The sequence below is a fragment of the Phyllobates terribilis genome, unplaced genomic scaffold (assembly GCF_046119375.1).
Source record: "Phyllobates terribilis strain yellow unplaced genomic scaffold, ASM4611937v1 Scaffold_12__6_contigs__length_324123572, whole genome shotgun sequence".
Taxonomy (NCBI): domain Eukaryota; kingdom Metazoa; phylum Chordata; class Amphibia; order Anura; family Dendrobatidae; genus Phyllobates; species Phyllobates terribilis.
Genome location: NW_027362772.1, coordinates 20,946,194 through 20,968,156, shown reverse-complemented (window position 1 = coordinate 20,968,156; position 21,963 = coordinate 20,946,194). Strand labels below are relative to the sequence as shown.

The window sequence follows — 21,963 nt, the reverse complement described above, 5'->3', positions numbered from 1 at the left end:
GAAAATTGACCTCCTGTTTCTACTTAGAGCTTAGAAGGATTCAGCTCGTCAGTTTTTAATCCCGTGATGTCATGGACCTAATGGAAAAGAGAAGAATTAACTGGGTAGAAAGGGAAAATGAGCAATTGTAAGTACAGAGTGCTATATAATATGATGACTGCAATATATGAGGAGAATAAAAATTTTGATGGGAGGAGGAGGAAGAGGGAGAGGAGGAGGAGGAGGGAGGAGGAGGAAGAGGGAGAGGAGGAGGAGGAGGCTTCTTTAAGGGAATATGATATCAGAAAACGACCTACTATTTATAGCAGATTTTTGTGTTACATGTATTTTAAAAAAATACCACCTTTATATACAATAGATAACACAGTATCCACCATTCACAATAGGTGATGTCACAGCTCACCTCCTCCTCCTCCTGTACAATGACTGATAACACCTTTATATACAATAGATAACACAGTATCCACCATTCACAATAGGTGATCTCACAGCTCACCTCCTCCTCCTCCTGTACAATAACTGATAACACCTTTATATACAATAGATAACACAGGATCCACCATTCACAATAGGTGATGCCACAGCTCACCTACTCCCCCCTGTACAATGACTGTTAACACCTCTATATACAGCAGATAAGACAGGATCCACCATTCACTATAGGTGATGTTACAGCTCACCTCCTCCTGCTGTACAATGACTGATAACACCTCTATATACAGTAGATAACACAGGTTCCACCATTCACAATTGGTGATTCCACAGCTCACCTCCTCCTCCTGTACAATGACTGATAACACCTCTATATACAGTAGATAACACAGGTTCCACCATTCACAATTGGTGATTCCACAGCTCACCTCCTCCTCCTCCTGTACAATGACTGTTAACACCTCTATATACAGCAGATAAGACAGGATCCACCATTCACTATAGGTGATGTCACAGCTCACCTCCTCCTGTACAATGACTGATAACACCTCTATATATAGTAGATAACACAGGATCCACCATTCACAATAGGTGATGTCACAGCTCTCCTTCTCCTCCTCCTGTACAATGACTGATAACACCTCAATATACAGTATATAACAGGATCCACCATTCACTATAGGTGATGTCACAGCTCACCTCCTCCTCCTGTACAATGACTGATAACACCTCTATACACAGTATATAACAGGATCCACCATTCACTATAGGTGATGTCACAGCTCACCTCTTCCAAAAGCCATTTACTGACAAATTTGCAAAAATGTGCAAACACGTGAATGTAAAATCCCGGCATTGAGGAATCCCTCCACTTACTACAATAAGTGAGCGCCGCAGACCTGGTGTGCAAAGCTCAAAGAAAGGGGGCGGATGAATGAAAGTGCTGAGCCACTACAGCAAAATGCAAGCAATTAGTACCTGGCACAGGCGGCAGCGCCAGGCGGGAGCAGAGCATGGAAGTAATACTCGAAAAGAAAAAGATGATGATGCACTAAGGCATTATATGAAGTTCTTGGGCATAGTGCAAAATTTGGGCCCCAGTGGTGTAATTAGAGGCCGATGGGCCCTGGTACAAAACTTGGACCTGGATCCCATGCTGAATGTAGATCAGATGTATGGGCCATTGTTGTGCTCTAGAACATATAAAAACATGCATATTCACCCCCATGTAATAATGTCCCCCATTCTGGCTCCTTCCTGTAATAATGTCCCCCCATCCTGACCCCTTCCAGTAATAATGTCCCTCCTCCTGGCCCCTTCCTGTAATAATATTCCCTGTCTTAGCCGATTCCTGTAATAATGTCCCCCGTCCTGACCCTCCTTCCTATAATAATGTTCCCTGTCCTGGCCCCCCTTCCTGTAATAATGTCCCCCGTCCTGGCCCATTCCTGTAATGCCCCCCCATCATGGACCCTTTCTGTAATAATGTCACCCATCCTTGCCCCCCTTCCTGTAATAATGTCCCCCGTCTTGGCCCATTCCTGTAATAATGTCCCCTGTCCTGACCCCTTCCAGTAATGCCCCCCATCGTGGACCCTTTCTGTAATAATGTCTTCCATCCTAGCCCCTTCCTATAATAATGTCCCCCATCCTGGCCCCTTCCTGTAATAATGTCCCCCGTCCTGGCAACTTCCTGCATTAATGTCCCCCATCATGGCCCCTTCCTGTAATAATGTCCCTCATCCTGGCCCCTTCCTGTAATAATGTCCCCCTTCCTATAATAATGTCCCCCGTCCTGGCACTTTCCTGCATTAATGTCCCCCGTCATGACCCCTTTCTGTATTAATGTCCCTCCATCCTTGGCCCTTTTTGTAATAATTTCCCCTGTCCTGGCCCCTTCCTGTAATAATGTCCTCTGCCCTGGCCACACCCTGTAATAATATCCCTCGAATCAAACAATTATATTTACCTTCCACGACATGTGGCATCCTCTTCTATAGCCGGTGCAGAAGTCAGCAGCTGACTTTGACGTGCCGGCATGGGCAGAGCATGCTGTTACTGCCATGCACCGACCGTGACAAGCAAGCCAACATTAGCTGCCAGCCTCTGATTGGCTGGCAGCATGTATTGCGGTGCAGGGAACCGATGGGTCCCTGCGCCACAACACATTTCAGCTAAATGTGCATTCGAGGATTTACATCCGGATGAAATAGGCGCTGGTTTTGGTGGGCCCCCTCCTGTACGGGCCCTATTACACCCCTGCTGGGCCCTTTTCTATACTTTCTGCCATTTTAAATACTTATGTCTATGATCCCAGCTACAAAGACTCAGCAGACACTCCGTGTGGTCTCAGCCACACACACACTAACTTCCTGTTTGACAGAATGTTTTATAGTCTATGCCTCACAGTGGCCTCTAGTGGTCAGAAGTAACACTGCAGGTATGCATTCCGTATACAGTATAGATATGTATATAAACACTTTATAAAATGTTCTACCAAACAGTGGACACAGTGCTACACCAGATCTGCAGCCAAACTTGCCAACTGTCCTCAGATTTCCAAGGACTAAAAAGAAGAACGGGGTCAAGCTTTATGTAAAACCCACCTGAATGCAGGTGTTCAGGATGGGGTCAGATGCATTCCTGCAATGGATAGGGCATTACCAGAAGGGATGTGGTGGAATTGGGGGAATAACTTGGGCAAGACCTGGGACAGTTGGCAAATATGCCTGCAACCCCTTCATCGAAGTCCCAGATATTAGACCCCACTAATAAGATGGTAACACCCCTTTTAGTGAAACTCCAGAGTGATTTGTCTTAGTTATGGTAGTTACATCCTGATCTTGTATTGCATAACCTGCTTAACATGCACAGCAAGCAATGCTTCTGGATAAAGCATGGGGGACAGATGAGACATAAAATGAGTTCTAGACTATCTAAAACTCCATAACTACTTGTCTTAGTGAGAGCAAATACCCGATCTTGTAGTTTATAACTATATCCTTTTACTGTATTGATAATTTGATCTACATACACTGATTTTCAATTGAGCATGTGAACAAGCAGTGCCGCAGTGTAAAGTATGGAGGAAATGAACTTCTGAGACAGGGGGAAGATTTTGGCCAATTTTGGACAGGAAGTGGTATGGAGGGACAGATGGGACAGGAAGGGAGTTTCAGTCTACTATTTGTCCTAGCGATAGCAAATACTTGATCAAGTCCTTGCTGTAATGAAACTCTGATTTTTTAGTTGAGCTTTTGAACAAGCAGTGCTGCAATGTAAAGTATGGAGGAAATGAACTTCTGAGACAGGGGGAAGATTTTGGCCAATTTTGATAAATAAATCAGTTTATTGCTGGATTAAAGGAATTGTGGTAAATGTACGATGAGTTCTGAGTGTGTTCAGACAGAAGCTTCTCCAATCAGAAGGTCATTTCCGTAGCTATGAACGTGGAACATTAGACGTGGTCTCGGTGCCAGCTGCTCTTCTTCTTGTTACGTTTTAGTAAAACTAATGTCCTCTTCTCTCCAGATATTCTTCAATCTTAAAGAAGACCGCTGCAGATTCTTCCCTTTAAGAAGTGCGTGGTGGTGGCGTCTTCCCAGCAGTGCTCGCAAGGGTGGCGGGACTGCCTGCAGCCTCCATCCTAATCTAAAATTAGCCCCCCTTGGAATGATCAGCTTGGGGGGAGATCAAGTAACATCTTCTAGAAGAGGAATAAGAGAAGTGGGGGGGGGGCGGAGGAGTCCAAGACTTTACAGGGTGGAAAGTAACGAGCGTGAAAGAAGTGAAGACGGGAGGAGAAGTCTTATAAAGTAGGCTGGAAATGTAAGAAGACAGCGGAGGACGGGAGAAGAAACCTACCGCGTTTTAAGTAGGAGAAGACTTCTGCTGGCTGGAGAACACCCAGGATAAGTCATGGACTACTGGGTGACGATGCTTATTTGCCTCACTGCAGGTGGGTGACCTCCTATTATTTTTGGTCAACTGTCTATTTAAAGAGGAATTCTACTTATAGCATTGGTGCAACCTCACAGGGGCCCAAGAAATAAGAGGGCCACATCTACCTCCAAAGCAGGTGAAGTGCAAAGGACCCATATATTGTTCTGCATAATACTCTAGAAGTGCCATTTTTTGGTGGAGTTACCCTTTAAATCCATTAAACTGATCATGAATGTATCAATATTTATCCTAAACAGTAAACAATGTAACAGTTCTGTGCACAGGGCTGTATAAGAGGCGAGGGTGCGGTGTATAGGACGCGCTTGTGAGGGTTTTAGGTTGTGTAATAGGACGGCGGGGAAGGTTTTATTTCTTTCTGGCCATCTGGAGGACTCATTTTTGCTGACTGGGGGTTGTGGTTGGGTGGAGGGGGGGATATTAGGTTACAATAATACACTGAGCGGCATGTGATACGGTGACCGCGCTGACATTTTGCAACATTGGAGAATGCAAATAATGATATACATAGTAGCGAGGAATGCGGCGCAGTGACATCATCGCCTCCTGATCAGTGATTGGCTAATATTTATGACCTCAGAATATATCTTGTGGGGTCACTGAACTTGGGGGAGGGGTAATTGGGGGTGGTGCTTACCATAAAGTCAGGACGTGCCAAAGTTCAGGAGTAACTTTTACAACTGTCTAATTGTAGAATTTATTAATTTATCCAAAAGTTTGGACACACCTTCTCATTTAAAGATTTTTCTGTATTTTCATGACTATGAAAATTGTACATTCACACTGAAGGCATCAAAACTATGAATTAACACATGTGGAATTATATACTTAACAAAAAAGTGTGAAACAACTGAAAATATGTCTTATATTCTAGGTCCTTCAAAGTAGCCACCTTTTGCTTTGATGACTGCTTTGCATACTCTTGGCATTCTCTTGATGAGCTTCAAGAGGTAGACACCGGAAATGGTCTTCCAACAATCTGGAAGGAGTTCCCAGAGATGCTTAGCACTTGTTGGCCCTTTTGCCTTCACTCTGCGGTCCAGCTCACCCCAAACCATCTCGATTGGGTTCAGGTCTGGTGACTGTGGAGGCCAGGTCATCTGGCGTAGCACCCCATCACTCTCCTTCTTGGTCCTATAGCCCTTACACAGCCTGGAGATGTGTTTGGGGTCATTGTCCTGTTGAAAAATAAATGATGGTCCAACTAAACGCAAACCGGATGGAATAGCATGCCGCTGCAAGATGCTGTGGTAGCCATGCTGGTTCAGTATGCCTTCAATTTTGAATAAATCCCCAACAGTGTCACCAGCAAAGCCCCCCCACACCATCACACCTCCTCCTCCATGCTTCACGGTGGGAACCAGGCATGTAGAGTCCATCCGTTCACCTTTTCTGTGTCGCACAAAGACACGGTGGTTGGAACCAAAGATCTCAAATTTGGACTCATCAGACCAAAGCACAGATTTCCACTGGTCTAATGTCCATTGCTTGTGTTCTTTAGCCTAAACAAGTCTCTTCTGCTTGTTGCCTGTCCTTAGCAGTGGTTTCCTAGCAGCTATTTTACCATGAAGGCCTGCTGCACAAAGTCTCCTCTTAACAGTTGTTGTAGAGATGTGTCTGCTGCTAGAACTCTGTGTGGCATTGACCTGGTCTCTAATCTGAGCTGCTGTTAACCTGCGATTTCTGAGGCTGGTGACTCGGATAAACTTATCCTCAGAAGCAGAGGTGACTCTTGGTCTTCCTTTCCTGGTGCGGTCTTCATGTGAGCCAGTTTCTTTGTAGCGATTGATGGTTTTTGCAACTGCACTTGGGGACACTTTCAAAATTTGCCAAATTTTTCGGACTGACTGACCTTCATTTCTTAAAGTAATGATGGCCACTGGTTTTTCTTTACGTAGCTGCTTTTTTCTTGCCATAATACAAATTCTAACAGTCTGTTCAGTAGGACTATCAGCTGTGTATCCACCAGACTTCTGCACAACACAACTGATGGTCCCAACCCCATTTATAAGGCAAGAAATCCCACTTATTAAACCTGACAGGGCACACCTGTGAAGTGAAAACCATTTCCGGTGACTACCTCTTCAAGCTCATCAAGAGAATGCCAAGAGTGTGCAAAGCAGTCATCAAAGCAAAAGGTGGCTACTTTGAAGAACCTAGAATATAAGACATATTTTCAGTTGTTTCACACTTTTTTGTTAAGTATATAATTCCACATGTGGTAATTCATAGTTTTGATGCCTTCAGTGTGAATGTACAATTTTCAAAGTCATGAAAATACAGAAAAATCTTTAAATGAGAAGGTGTGTCCAAACTTTTGGTCTGTACTGTACATCAGACCCACAAGTCTCTCTCCTGCCTTGATATTTTGTTCCAATGTGTCAGTCTAAATAGGTAAACACATCATCATCAGCCCAAATCTCTCTCCTCCCCTGGGAGTTTGTTCAATGTATCAGCCTGGGATCTAGGCTGTTTAGCTCACAGAGAATTATCTAGACTGTGGATATTGTAACAAACCCTCAGCAGTTCTGTTTAGGGTTTTTAACCTCAATGATCCCCAACAAGCTCCATTATAAACCGGTTGAGTTTTCATCATCTGAGTATAAACAAGAAGATCCTCATTCAGTGATAGATAGCAGGATAAAGTATATCCCTTCAGTTGTATATTCCCTATACCATAATTTGCTACAATCTATCAATCCAGACAATCCTCTGTGAGCCAAACCCATCAGTAACAAAAATCTCTCTTCTGCCCTGATAATTTGTTGCAGGATGTTTATCTCACAGAGGATTGTATTGATACCTTGCAATGAACTATTGGGAAAGGAGAGGAGAGAGGTTTGTGATACATTTTGCACACTTAGGATTGTCTAGACCAAACTATGAAGTCAGGAGAGAGATTTGTGCTGCTGCTGTGTTTAGCTCAGAGTGCATTATATTGACTTCTACAAAGTACAGGTGCTTCTCACAAAATTAGAATATCACCAAAAAGTTAATTTATTTCAGTTCTTCAATGCAAAAAGTGAAACTCCTATATTATATAGAGACATTACACACAGAGTGATCTATTTCACGTGTTTATTTCTGTTAATGTTGATGGTTATGGCTTACAGCCAATGAAAACACAAAAGTCATTATCTCAGTAAATTAGAATACTTTATAACAACAGCTTGAAAAATGATTTTAAAATCCAAAATGTCCTACTGAAATGTCTGTTCAGTAAATGCCTCAATACTTGGTCGGGCTCCTTTTGCATCAATTACTGCATCAATGCGGCAATGTGGCATGGAGGCGATCAGCCTGTGGCCCTGCTGAGGGGTTATGGAAGCCCAGGTGGCTTTGATAGCCGCCTTCAGCTCGTCTGCATTGTTGGGTCTGGGGTCTCTCATCTTCCTCTTGACAATACCCCATAGATTCTCAATGACTCCAGCAGCAGTCCACTCCTTGTGAATCTCCCCCAAATTTTTGAATGGTCTTTTCTTAACAATCCTTTCCAGGCTACGGTTACCCCGGTTGCTTGTGCACCTTTTTTCTACCACACTTTTTCCTTCCACTCAACTTTCCATTAATATGCTTGGATACAGCACTCTGTGAACAGCCAGCTTCTTTAGCAATAACCTTTTGTGGCTTACCCTCCTTGTGGAGTGTGTCAATGACTGCCTGCTGGACATCTGTCAAGGCAACAGTCTTCCCCATGATTGTGGAGCCTACTGAAACAGACTAAACGACCCTTCTAAACGCTTAGGAAGCCTTTGCAGGTGTTTTTTGTTAATTATTCTAATTTACTGAGATAAAGACTTTTGTGTTTTCATTGGCTGTAAGCCATAATCGTCAGCATTAACAGAAATAAACACTTGAAATAGATCACGCTGTCTGTAATGACTCTATATAATATAGGAGCTTCACTTTTTGTATTGAAGAACTGAAATAAATTAACTCTGATTATATTCTAATTTTGTGAGAAGCACCTGTATTTTGCTCACAGAGGATTGTCTAGATGGACACATTGTATCAATTTAGCAGGACAGAAGAGAGTTTGGGGATGATGATGTGTTCAGCTCACAGACAATTGTCTACATTGATACATTGTATTTTGCTCACTGAGGATTGTCTACATTGATACATTATAGAAATCTCTCAGGATAGGAAAGCTTTATGCTGATTATGCGTTTTCTCATAGAGGACTGTCTTGACTTATACATTGTAACTGAACCTCAGCTGCGAGTAGCATTAAATTTGTAGACTTTTCATTTCATGAGGTGTATTATAATAGGAGCCCTGCGAAGAAGTCAGATCGGTGCATTGTGCGCCGCACTCTTCTCTTTCTTATCGCGTGCAAGCGATTTTGTATATTTTATGTCATTGGATGAAATCCAGAAAAAAAGTAAAGTGTGAGCTGGCGAAGACTGAAATCCTCTGCTCCATTAAAGAAACAGGTCAGATATGACATTGACTCACGGTTTTGGAATTGCTCGGACTCTCAGTGCCGCTTGTTTTAAGGTGATCTTCAACATTTAGGACAAAGGGATCTATTTAGGGACGGACCGATCATTGATGCAACCTCTGCAGCTGCACAGGGGACCGAGAGGTAAAGGGGTCCATTTCTACCTCCAAAACTGGCTTAAAAGTGCAATATTATGAGCTATTGGACTGCAAGGGGCCCATATATTGTTCTCGAACAGGGCCCCTTTTCTGTCTGTGATTTCCTGAGATTTGGGTGGTCTCTGGGCCACGATTGACCCCTTGTAATTAGTAGTGGTGGTCCTGGCTCATGGTCCTCCACCAGTGCTATCTTCTGGTTGGTCTACATGTAGTGTCGGAAGATGGATTGGTGCCCAGTAGACCATTGGACCCCCTTGGTACTACTCATGGTCCAGCTAAGTGGTGCACCTGATATTTCCTGAGATTTGGGTTGTCTCTGGGCCAGGATTGACCCTTTGTACTTAGTAGTGGTGGTCCTGGCTCATGGTCCTCCACCAGATCCATCTTCTGGTTGGTCTACATGTAGTGTCGGAAGATGGATTGTTGCCCAGTAGACCATTGGACCCCTTGGTACTACTCATGGTTCAGCTAAGTGGTGCACCTGAGATTTGGGTGGTCTCTGGGCCACGACTGATCCTTTGTACTTAGTAGTGGTGGTCCTGGCTCCTGGTCTTCCACCAGTGCTATCTTCTGGTTGGTCTACATGTAGCGTCGGAAGGTGAATGGATCGGTGCCCAGTAGATTATTGGACCTCCTTGTTACTACTCAGTGGTAGTGGTGGTACTCAAGTGCACTAGTGGTGCACCTGAGATTTCCTGACATTCGGGTGGTCTCTGGGCCATGATTGACCCTTTGCACTTAGTAGTGGTAGTCCTGGCTTATGGTCCTCCACCAGTGCCATCTTCTGGTTGGTCTACATGTAGTGTTGGAAGGTGGATGAACTTGTGCCATCTCTAACGTCTTGGGTAGACTATGAGATTGAGGAGCTGCAGCGAGGATTTTATTCTTCCGTTCACTTCACTGATGAGCTTAGAGATGATGGAAGTAGTTACTCTATGGAATTAGGGAGAGATTACCAAAAGTCATCGACACAGGTCCCATCTATGTCCACCATTCATGAGAATCTGCGGCTCCTACTACACATGAGCCTCCACAGACTGTAAGAAGGTTGAGTCATGGTCATGTCCAGTGGTCGGCCATGATGGGAGTTGTAGTGGCTTATGTATAGAATATGCCCAGTGGTCGAGTCACTTTGGGAGTTAGAGTCCCTCATATCTGACCGGTTGCTGTGTATTTTCAGGATTTCTCTCCTTTCTCTAATGGCCTCACACGCTTTCTTGACGCTCTCTGGCTTTCGCTCTAGTTCTAGGAAGGAAATGCTGAACTTGCAGATCTCTTGAAAGAGAATCCAGGAGCCCTGATGGGATGGGGATGGACGGGGAGGAGAGCGAGTGCAGCATAAGGGAGGGCTCCGGAGCAGACGCGCTGCTTTATGCACAGCCGGGAAGGGGAAATGCAAAATGCAATTTTCGATCCTACGAAGAATCCTATTTCCTTTGCTGGAGGAGCCAGGCCGGAATAAATGCAGTCATAGCACAATGGGGGCATTTCTGTCTGAGCGCTTACTGTACGGCCGAGCCGCAGGCCCCGCACTCATGTCAGCGGATAATTAGAGGGTTAATGCGAGAAGTAAGAGCAGAAATCACAATGCAATAATTAGGTAATTGATTTCATTCTTTCTGATGCCGCAATCAGTAATTAGTGAGAAATGTCACCTCTGTTGCGGAGCACAGACTTGACTTGTTTGGTTAAGGAGCTTTATACAATGAGGCTCGTAGCAGAAAACCACTGCAAAGCCTCAGAGCCTCAGAGCCTCCCCCGCTGCAGGGGTCTAGTATTACACAGACCTCCGCTTCTCTCCATGGGACCATATAATACTGCGGACAGCATGTGGCCCCACAGCGGATGGTGCATCTGCATTATTGGAGGGTTAACCAGGGGCCACAAAACCAGCTGGCAGCACTGAAGACATTCATAGGGGCCAGAGACCTTTAGCTGTCATTGTTGTCTGTGTCCATCTGTAGCAAAGACGACCACAATAACAGGTCTACTCATACTATGCACAAAACAATGACCTCACTGTGTGCATTATCCCTGTACTGTGACATCACTGTGTGTATTATCTTTTTACTGTGACATCACTGTGTGTATTATCCCTGTATTGTGACATCACTGTGTGCATTACCCTGTACTGTGACATCACTGTATACATTATCCCTATACTGTGACATCACTGTGTGTATTATCCATGTACTGTGACATCACTGTGTGTATTATCCCTGTACTGTGACATCACTGTGTGCAAGATCCTTGTTCTGTGACATCACTGTGTGTATTATCCCTGTATTGTGACATCACTGTGTGTATTATCTCTGTACTCTGACATCACTGTGTGCATTATCCCTGTACTGTGACATCACTGTGTGTATTATCCCTGTACTGTGACATCACTGTGTGTATTATCTCTGTACTCTGACATCACTGTGTGCATTATCCCTGTACTGTGACATCACTGTGTGTATTATCCCTGTACTGTGACATCTCTGTGTGTATTATCCCTGTACTGTGACATCACTGTGTGTATTATCCCTGTACTGTGACATCACTGTATACATTATCCCTGTACTGTGACATCACTGTGTGTATTATCTCTGTACTGTGACATCACTGTGAGCATTATCCCTGTACTGTGACATCACTGTGTGTATTATCTCTGCACTGTGACATCACTGTGTGTATTATCCCTGTACTGTGACATCACTGTATACATTATCCCTTTACTGTGAAATCACTGGGTATTATCCCTGTACTGTGACATCCCGGTGTGCATTATCCCTGTACTGTGACATCACTGTGTGTATAATCCCTGTATTGTGACATCACTGTGTGCATTACCCTGTACTGTGACATCACTGTATACATTATCCCTGTACTGTGACATCACTGTGTGTATTATCCATGTACTGTGACATCACTGTGTGTATTATCCCTGTATTGTGACATTACTGTATATTATCCCTGTACTGTGACCTCACTGTGTGCATTATCCCTGTACTGTGATATCACTGTGTGCATTATCTCTGTACTGTGACATCACTGTGTGCATTATCTCTGTACTGTGACATCACTGTGTGTATTATCCCTGTACTGTGACATCACTGTGTGCATTATCCCTGTACTGTGACATCACTGTGTTTGTTATCCCTGTACTGTGACATCACTGTGTGTATTATCCCTGTACTGTGACATCACTGTGTGTATTATCTCTGTACTGTGACATCACTGTGTGCATTATCCCTGTACTGTGACATCACTGTGTGTATTATCCCTGTACTCTGACATCACTGTGAGCATTATCCCTGTACTGTGACATCACTGTGTGTATTACCCTGTACTGTGACATCACTGTATACATTATCCCTGTACTGTGACATCACTGTGTGTATTATCCCTGTACTGTGACATCACTGTGTGTATTATCCCTGTACTATGACATCACTGTGTGTATTATCCCTGTATTGTGACATCACTCTGTGCATTATCCCTGTACTGTGACATCACTGTGTGTATTATCCCTGTACTGTGACATCACTGTGTGCATTATCCCTGTACTGTGACATCACTGTATTGATTATCCCTGTACTGTGACATCACTGTGTATTATCCCTGTACTGTGACATCACTGTGTGTATTATCCCTGTATTGTGACATCACTCTGTGCATTATCCCTGTACTGTGACATCACTGTGTGTATTATCCCTGTACTGTGACATCACTGTGTGTATTATCCCTGTACTGTGACATCACTGTATGCATTATCTCTGTACTCTGACATCACTGTGTGCATTATCCCTGTACTGTGACATCATTGTGTGTATTATCCCTGTACTGTGACATCACTGTATACATTATCCCTGTACTGTGACATCACTGTGTGTATTATCCCTGTACTGTGACATCAGTGTGAGCATTATCCCTGTACTGTGACATCACTGTGTGTATTATCCCTGTACTGTGACATCACTGTGTGTATTATCCCTGTACTGTGACATCACTGTGTGTATTATCTCTATACTGTGACATCACTGTCTGTACTATCACTGTACTGTGACATCCCTGTGTGCATTATCCTTGTACTGTGACATCACTGTGTGTATTATCCCTGTATTGTGACATCACTGTGTGCATTACCCTGTACTGTGACATCACTGTATACATTATCCCTGTACTGTGACATCACTGTGTGTATTATCCCTGTACTGTGACATCACTGTGTGTATTATCCCTGTACTGTGACATCACTGTGTTTATTATCCCTGTACAGTGACATCACTGTGTATTATCCCTGTACTGTGACATCACTGTGTGTATTATCCCTGTACTGTGACATCACTGTGTGTATTATCTCTGTACTGTGACATCACTGTGTGCATTATCCCTGTACTGTGACATCACTGTTTATTGTCCCTGTACTGTGACATCACTGTGTGTATTATCCCTGTACTATGACATCACGGTGTGTATTATCCCTGTACTGTAACATCACTGTTTGTATTATCTCTGTACTGTGACATCTCTGTGTGTATTATCCCTGTACTGTGACATCACTTTGTGCATTATCCCTGTACTGTGACATCACTGTTTGTATTATCCCTGTACTGTGACACTACTGTGTGCATTATCCCTGTACTGTGACATCACTGTGTGTATTATCCCTGTACTGTGACATCACTGTGTGTATTATCCCTGTACTGTGACATCACTGAGTGCGTTATCCCTTTACTGTGACATCACTGTTTATTATCCCTGTACTGTGACATCACTGTGTGCATGATCCCTGTACTGTGACATCACTGTGTGCATTATCTCTGTACTGTGACATTACTGTGTGTGTTATCCCTGTACTGTGACATCACTGTGTGCATTATCCCTGTACTGTGACATCACTGTGTGTATTATCCCTGTACTTTGACATCATTGTGTAAATTATCTCTGTACTGTGACATCACTGTGTGCATTATCCCTGTACTGTGACTTCACTGTTTATTATCCCTGTACTGTGACATCACTGTGTCCATTATCACTGTATTGTGACATCAGTTTGTATTATCCCTGTACTGTGACATCACTGTGTGTATTATCTCTGTACTATGACATCATTGTGTAAAATATCTCTGTACTCTGACATCATTGTGTGAACTAGCTCTGTACTGTGACATCACTGTGTCCATTATCCCTGTACTTTGACATCATTGTGTAAATTATCTCTGTAGTGTGACATCACTGTGTGCATCATCCCTGTACTGTGACATCATTTTTTGTATTATCCCTGTACTGTGATGTCAGGAATTACAACACACACAGAGGGACGACACCGGGGAGATCACACCATATCTCACCGTGCCGTCACGCTGTCTGTATTTTGTCCGGAGTTGCGAGCACGCAATCCAGACTACTCTCTACGTATGTATCGGTAAGCGACCAGTGAGCGTATGGCGCAACACAGCCTGGAATCCGTGTTTAACGCCCTCCGTACGGTCACTGTCAGCTTCACGATAGCCCAATTATTATTACTCTCTGCCACCACTGGCCGAGTTTTAAATATAATACAGGCCTGGCCGGACGCCTGTATTTTGGTAGCGTATATGGCTTCGGGGAAGGGAATGATTACAGAACAAAAGAAACAGAACTATTAAATTTCATGTTTAATCCAAAAGGGAGGCAGTGTTTAGGAAAAATATATACAAGGATGTTACAAAAGAGACATTAAAATACATATGCAGTTACATAAAATAAACAGGAGGAAAGAAGATAACTTTACTTACACTATACGATCGCTGAGACGATTCAATATAGGTGGAGGAGGGTCTCTCCAGTTAGATTATGCTGTTATTGAACAGGACCCGTTGCTTATAATTCTTATTCCCCCCTGGCAATGAGTGCTCCTGTCTTCTCCATGGATTCTCTTATACCTAAGGGGAGATCTGGCCACACGCCCCTTGTGGTAACATCATATGGGCTGGTCTCCAGCCTGTACATTTTTATTAAAAACGCTAACTTCTGCAATAACGCACTGCTCGTTGATCGCAGAAGCTTGCAAACTACGCCATTTTTTCCCTTATGATTTTATCTTTATTTAGAGACCACACTTCACATAGCTGCCGTCTGCTATTAGTGTGTTTTTGCACTACCGCTCCCTGATTTTGGCTACAGCCCTGGAAAACTACCTATACATTCCTGGGCTGATATGGTCACAAAACATATGGGTCCCGTTACTGTCGGACATATGGAACTCATAATATTTCATAGTTCATATCGGAGTCAGTTCGTCTGCAAATTTACCTTTGAGGCTCGGGAAGCAGCCTCACGGGTACACACAAATTAGTGCAAGCCTGCGTTTTAATTACCTCCTGCGTCTTTCAGAGACAAGATGCTTGCTTCCTAACAAAGTTATAACACTCCTTGCCTGGCATCATTTGCATAAGCTGTTTCCCAGGCGTGTGCTAATTGGGGCTTTTGTGCTGAGGAAAATGGGACAGCTCAGTGCTGACAAATGGTGATAATTTGTGTAGTGCCGGCGTCCCTGCCCTCTGCTAGGCAGGGACGCTGCTCCCCTCACCGCTCTGCCCCGTGCCCGGCGTCCCTCTCCCGCTCTGCTGTCAGCGCGCGCTCCTTCCCGGCGTCCTCCTCCCGCTCTGCTCTCAGCGCGCGCTCCTTCCCGGCCCCTGTGCTTAGGGCGCGCGCGCGCGCGCTCCCCTCCTCTTAAAGGGGCCGCACGCGCCGTCCTAAGGAGTCCCCGGCCAATGGCCGGAGGACTTCATCATATATAAGGCACCTCCTCCAAAATGGAGGTGCCCGAGCAATGTTGTTTGCACCTGTGTCTCACCTGTGCTTCAGCCCTCAGGTCCCGTTGCCAGTTACCTGCCAGTTACCTGTCAGATTCCTGCCTGATTACTTGCTACCTGTCTGCTAGTCTGAGGTCCGACGGTCTGCCCTACTACTCCTGTCAGTCTGTCTAAGGACCAGCCTGCCCGCTCACCTGGGAGCGCACCTCAGCTACCTGCCTGCTTGCCTGAGGTCCGACGGTCTGCCTTACAACTCCGGTCAGTCTGTCTATGGACCAGCTTGCCCGCTCACCTGGGAGCGCTTCTCCGCTACCTGCCTGCTTGCCAGCCCGGAGGCTCCGCTCTCACGTGCTGTGACCACCAGCTACTCCAGACTCTTGCCCGCTCACCTGGGAGCGCTTCTCCGCTACCTGCCTACTTGCCTGCCCGGAGGCTCCGCTGTCACGTGCTGTGACCACCAGCTACTCCAGACTCTTGCCCGCTCACCTGGGAGCGCTTCTCCGCTACCTGCCTGCTTGCCTGCCCGGAGGCTCCGCTGTCACGTGCTGTGACCACCAGCTATTCCTGAGACTCTTGCCCGCTCACCTGGGAGCGCTTCTCCGTTACCTGCCTGCTTGCCTACCTGGAGGCTCCGCCGTCACGTGCTGTGACCACCTGCTATTCCAGAGACTCTCGCTTGCTCACCTGGGAGCACACATTCTTCATCTGCCTTGCTAGCCTACCTGGAGGTTCAGCCATCACAGGTCGTACCTACCCTTTATCCAGAGACTGCCCCGATCACTTGCCGTGTCCTCCTGCCCGTACACCCAGAGACTGTCCTGGTCACCTCCTGTGACTACCTGCCTGGTCGCCACCCGCTCCCTTACAAGGACCGCCCCCTTGTATTGTAGCCCAGAGGTTCCGCCTCCCAGACCCGTTACAGTTTGCTCGGGCCATGGAACCCGGTGGCACCCAAGCTCCCTCGCTCTCGGACCTCTGTCTTGAACTGTCCCGTCAGAGGTCCCAACAGGAGTCCATCCTGGGTCACCTGCGGAATGTCAATACTCGCCTGAACACTCTGTCTGATCCACCAACAACCTCCGCCAGTGCCATATCTTGCAATCCGGCAGCTCCGCTGCCCATTAATACCATGGTATCCTACCCCGGACCCCGGCTTTCTGCACCTCCTCGCTTCGGAGGCGACTCCGTCCAGGCTCGGGGCTTCTTAAATCAGTGCACCCTGCACTTTGAACTTTTGTCCCACCAGTTTAACTCCGACCGGGCCAAAATTGCCTTCATCATGTCCCATCTCACCGGGGAGGCCCTGGCCTGGCTAAATCCTCTATGGGAGAGAGGAGACCCCCTGGTGTCCAACTTGCCTGCTTTTCTCACGGCTTTCCGGAAAGTCTTCGACGAACCCGGACGGAAGACCTCATCTGCATCATCGTTGCTACGCCTCCGTCAGGAGAGTCTCACCGTGGGCCAATATGCCATACGGTTCCGTACCCTTGCCTCGGAGCTGGCCTGGGATAACGACGCTCTGGTTTCCGTCTTCTGGGAAGGTCTGTCCGGCCGTATTAAAGATGAACTTGCCGGTCGGGACATTCCTACCACTCTCGATGACTTAATAACTCTTGCCACCCGGATTGACCTACGGTTCCAGGAGCGTGCCAGAGAGGTCACCCGTGAGAGGAGGTTACCTCGTCTAGCTCCTACTTTTCAGAAACCCGTCACTCCTTCTGTCTCTAACCAGGTACACCCTCCTGAGCCTATGCAGGTCGACCAGACCAAGATGGTCAAGACCCGTCAGGACTTACGCCGTGCCGAGGGGACCTGCTTCTACTGTGGCAGTAAGGAGCACCGGATCCGTGCCTGCCCGGAGAGGTCGGGAAACGCCTGTGTCTAGGTTCGCTCAGAGAGGTCCACCTAGACAAGAATAAATCCTCTCCATCCCTGCTGTTGTCAGTTTCAATCGTCTACGGGGAGAACCGTTATTTCGAACTAGCCCAACTGGACTCTGGAGCAGCCGGGAATCTTATTTCACAGTCCCTGGTAGAGAAATACCGCATCCCCACCAAACCTCTGGCTGTACCCTTGTCTGTGGCTGCCGTGGATGGGGGGCTCTTACCACGCCCCATCCAACTCATCACCGAATCCATTACTCTGCAGGTGGGAATGCTGCATTCTGAAAGTATCTCCTTTCATGTTCTGCCTGGACTCTCTCACGCCCTCTTGCTAGGTCTGCCTTGGCTCCAGAAACATGCACCCGTGCTTGACTGGCAAACCGGAGAAGTCCTTCGCTGGGGACAAGACTGTCATAAGACCTGCCTGGTTCCCGTCCATCCCGTCCGTCCCTCTCCTACCCCAGCTAATCTACCTGGACTTCCAATTCCTTATTGGTCTTATGCTGATGTCTTTAATAAAAAGGAGGCAGAGACATTACCCCCTCATAGACCATACGACTGTCCCATCGACCTGTTACCCGGTACTACTCCTCCCCGTGGGCGTATTTATCCTTTATCCGCTGCTGAGACCCGGTCGATGTCCGAATATATTGAGGAGAATCTGGCCAGGGGATTCATCCGGAAATCTACCTCCCCGGCGGGAGCAGGCTTCTTTTTCGTCAAAAAGAAGGACGGCTCTCTCCATCCCTGTATAGACTATAGAGGCCTAAACCAGATCACGGTGAAGAATAAGTACCCCCTTCCGCTCATTCCAGAATTATTTGATCGTCTGAGGGGGGCTAGAATCTTCACCAAACTAGACCTCCGTGGGGCGTACAACCTGGTTCGTATCCGTCAAGGGGATGAATGGAAGACGGCATTCAACACCCGGGACGGCCACTATGAATACCTGGTAATGCCCTTTGGTCTCTGTAACGCTCCTGCCGTCTTTCAAGAGTTGGTCAATGACATCTTCCGGGACCTTCTCTACTCCTGCGTAGTGGTGTACCTGGACGACATCTTGGTCTTCTCTCCGGATCTCCAGACTCACCGGAGGGACGTTCGTCAGGTCCTGCTCAGGCTCAGGCAGAATCACCTCTTCGCTAAATACGAGAAGTGCCTCTTTGAGCAGACCTCGCTTCCGTTTTTGGGCTACATTATTTCTCAGACCGGCCTACGAATGGATCCAGAGAAACTGTCTGCCATCGAGAAATGGCCCCGACTGGAGGGGTTGAAGGCCATTCAGCGGTTCCTGGGCTTCGCCAACTACTACCGCCTCTTCATACCACACTTCTCTTCCCGGACTGCCCCAATTTCCGCACTCACCCGTAAGGGTACTAATCCCAAAGAGTGGCCGCCCGAAGCAGAAGAAGCCTTTCTTTCCTTAAAACAGGCCTTCTCTTCCGCCCCGGTGCTGCATCGCCCGGACGGCAACAAGCAGTTCTTCCTGGAAGTGGACGCCTCCTCCTCTGGAGCTGGAGCGGTACTTACTCAAAAATCTTCTTCCGGGAGGATGGTAACTTGCGGCTTCTTCTCTAAACTCTTCTCCTCCTCAGAGCGCAATTATTCCATAGGAGATCGAGAGTTATTGGCCATCAAACTGGCATTGGAGGAGTGGCGTTACCTGCTTGAGGGGGCTCTTCACCCGGTAATAATTTACACTGACCACAAGAACTTGGCTTATCTCCAGCATGCCCAGAGACTTAACCAGCGCCAAGCCCGGTGGTCCTTGTTTTTTGCTCGTTTTGATTTTGTCCTTCATTTTCGCCCGGCTGACAAAAACGTCAAGGCGGACGCCTTGTCTCGATCCTTTATGGTATCTGATCTCGAGGAAGATCCGAAACACATCATCGATCCCGCCAGAGTAATGCAGGTGGCTCCCGTGAGTCTAAATAGTCTCCCTCCCGGAAAGACGTTCGTATCAGTACCTGATCGGGAGAAGATCCTTCACTGGGGTCACTCGTCTAAACTGGCTGGCCACGCTGGTCAGAAGAAGACCCTCCAGCTTATTTCCCGGCACTACTGGTGGCCTACCCTGCACAAGGATGTAATAGACTTTGTTTCTGCCTGTGTGTCCTGCGCCCGCAACAAGGTTCCGAGACATCTGCCAGTCGGTCGCCTCCTTCCGCTCCCAGTACCTGCTGCCCCCTGGCAGCATATTGCAATGGACTTCATAACTGACCTCCCACTCTCTGCCGGTTGTACGGTCATTTGGGTGGTCGCTGACCGCTTCTCCAAGATGGCTCATTTCGTTCCCCTGCCAGGCCTCCCGTCTGCACCCGAGCTAGCTAGAGACTTTATTCGTCACATCTTCCGTCTTCATGGCCTGCCCCTCCACATCGTGTCGGATCGTGGGGTACAGTTCACCTCACGCTTCTGGAGAGCCACTTGTAAACTACTAGACGTCACCCTGGACTTCTCTTCCGCTTACCACCCACAGTCCAATGGTCAAGTGGAGCGGATCAATCAGAACCTGACCAGTTACCTCCGGCACTTCGTTAATGCCCACCATTCTGACTGGGTGGATCTCCTACCATGGGCCGAGTTCTCTTACAATAATCACGAGAGCGAATCCTCCTCCAAATCCCCGTTTTTTGTAGTCTTTGGTCAGCATCCTCGGATTCCTTTTCCTGTCTCCACCTCGGTGGACAACCCGGCTGCGGAATCTCTCGTTAGCAAATTTTCCTCCATTTGGGAAAGTACCCGATCCGCACTCCTTCAGTCGTCCGAGCGGATGAAAAGACACGCTGACAAAAAACGCCTGGATCCTCCTCAATTTCGTCCAGGAGATAAGGTCTGGCTCTCATCTAAATATGTTCGACTCAAGATACCCTCTTACAAGTTAGGGCCTCGGTTCATCGGACCTCTGGAGGTCACCAGTCAGATCAACCCGGTGGCCTATAAATTGAAACTCCCGGCCAACTTACGGATCCCTAACTCCTTCCATGTATCTCTCCTCAAACCTGTGGTACTTAACTCTTTTTCCAAGTCTACAGGTACGCCTCCTGCTCCGGTTTCTGCTGAGGACGAGTTTGAGGTAGAGAACATTCTTGCCACCAAAAGGGTAAGAGGAAAGACCTTTTTTCTGGTAGATTGGAAGGGGTTTGGTCCTGAGGAGAGAACGTGGGAGCCCCGGGAGAACATCCATGCCCCTCTCATCCTAGCTAAATTTCTGTCTGGCCTAAAAAAGGGGGGGCCTAAAGGGGGGGGTACTGTAGTGCCGGCGTCCCTGCCCTCTGCTAGGCAGGGACGCTGCTCCCCTCACCGCTCTGCCCCGTGCCCGGCGTCCCTCTCCCGCTCTGCTGTCAGCGCGCGCTCCTTCCCGGCGTCCTCCTCCCGCTCTGCTCTCAGCGCGCGCTCCTTCCCGGCCCCTGTGCTTAGGGCGCGCGCGCGCTCCCCTCCTCTTAAAGGGGCCGCACGCGCCGTCCTAAGGAGTCCCCGGCCAATGGCCGGAGGACTTCATCATATATAAGGCACCTCCTCCAAAATGGAGGTGCCCGAGCAATGTTGTTTGCACCTGTGTCTCACCTGTGCTTCAGCCCTCAGGTCCCGTTGCCAGTTACCTGCCAGTTACCTGTCAGATTCCTGCCTGATTACTTGCTACCTGTCTGCTAGTCTGAGGTCCGACGGTCTGCCCTACTACTCCTGTCAGTCTGTCTAAGGACCAGCCTGCCCGCTCACCTGGGAGCGCACCTCAGCTACCTGCCTGCTTGCCTGAGGTCCGACGGTCTGCCTTACAACTCCGGTCAGTCTGTCTATGGACCAGCTTGCCCGCTCACCTGGGAGCGCTTCTCCGCTACCTGCCTGCTTGCCAGCCCGGAGGCTCCGCTGTCACGTGCTGTGACCACCAGCTACTCCAGACTCTTGCCCGCTCACCTGGGAGCGCTTCTCCGCTACCTGCCTGCTTGCCTGCCCGGAGGCTCCGCTGTCACGTGCTGTGACCACCAGCTACTCCAGACTCTTGCCCGCTCACCTGGGAGCGCTTCTCCGCTACCTGCCTGCTTGCCTGCCCGGAGGCTCCGCTGTCACGTGCTGTGACCACCAGCTATTCCAGAGACTCTTGCCCGCTCACCTGGGAGCGCTTCTCCGTTACCTGCCTGCTTGCCTACCTGGAGGCTCCGCCGTCACGTGCTGTGACCACCTGCTATTCCAGAGACTCTCGCTTGCTCACCTGGGAGCACACATTCTTCATCTGCCTTGCTAGCCTACCTGGAGGTTCAGCCATCACAGGTCGTACCTACCCTTTATCCAGAGACTGCCCC

The 21,963-nt window shown here is 47.6% G+C and overlaps 1 protein-coding gene across 1 annotated transcript in view; it reads left to right on the top strand.

The window, feature by feature from the left end:
* The window catches only part of SCN1B (sodium voltage-gated channel beta subunit 1), a 73,271-nt gene that overhangs the window by 13,391 nt on the left and 37,917 nt on the right, over positions 1–21,963 (top strand). The window contains exon 2 of the mRNA XM_073655676.1: positions 3,964–4,390. Coding sequence (XP_073511777.1) covers positions 4,351–4,390 — 40 coding nt within the window. The 5' untranslated portion in view covers positions 3,964–4,350. The remainder of the gene's footprint in view (positions 1–3,963; positions 4,391–21,963) is intronic.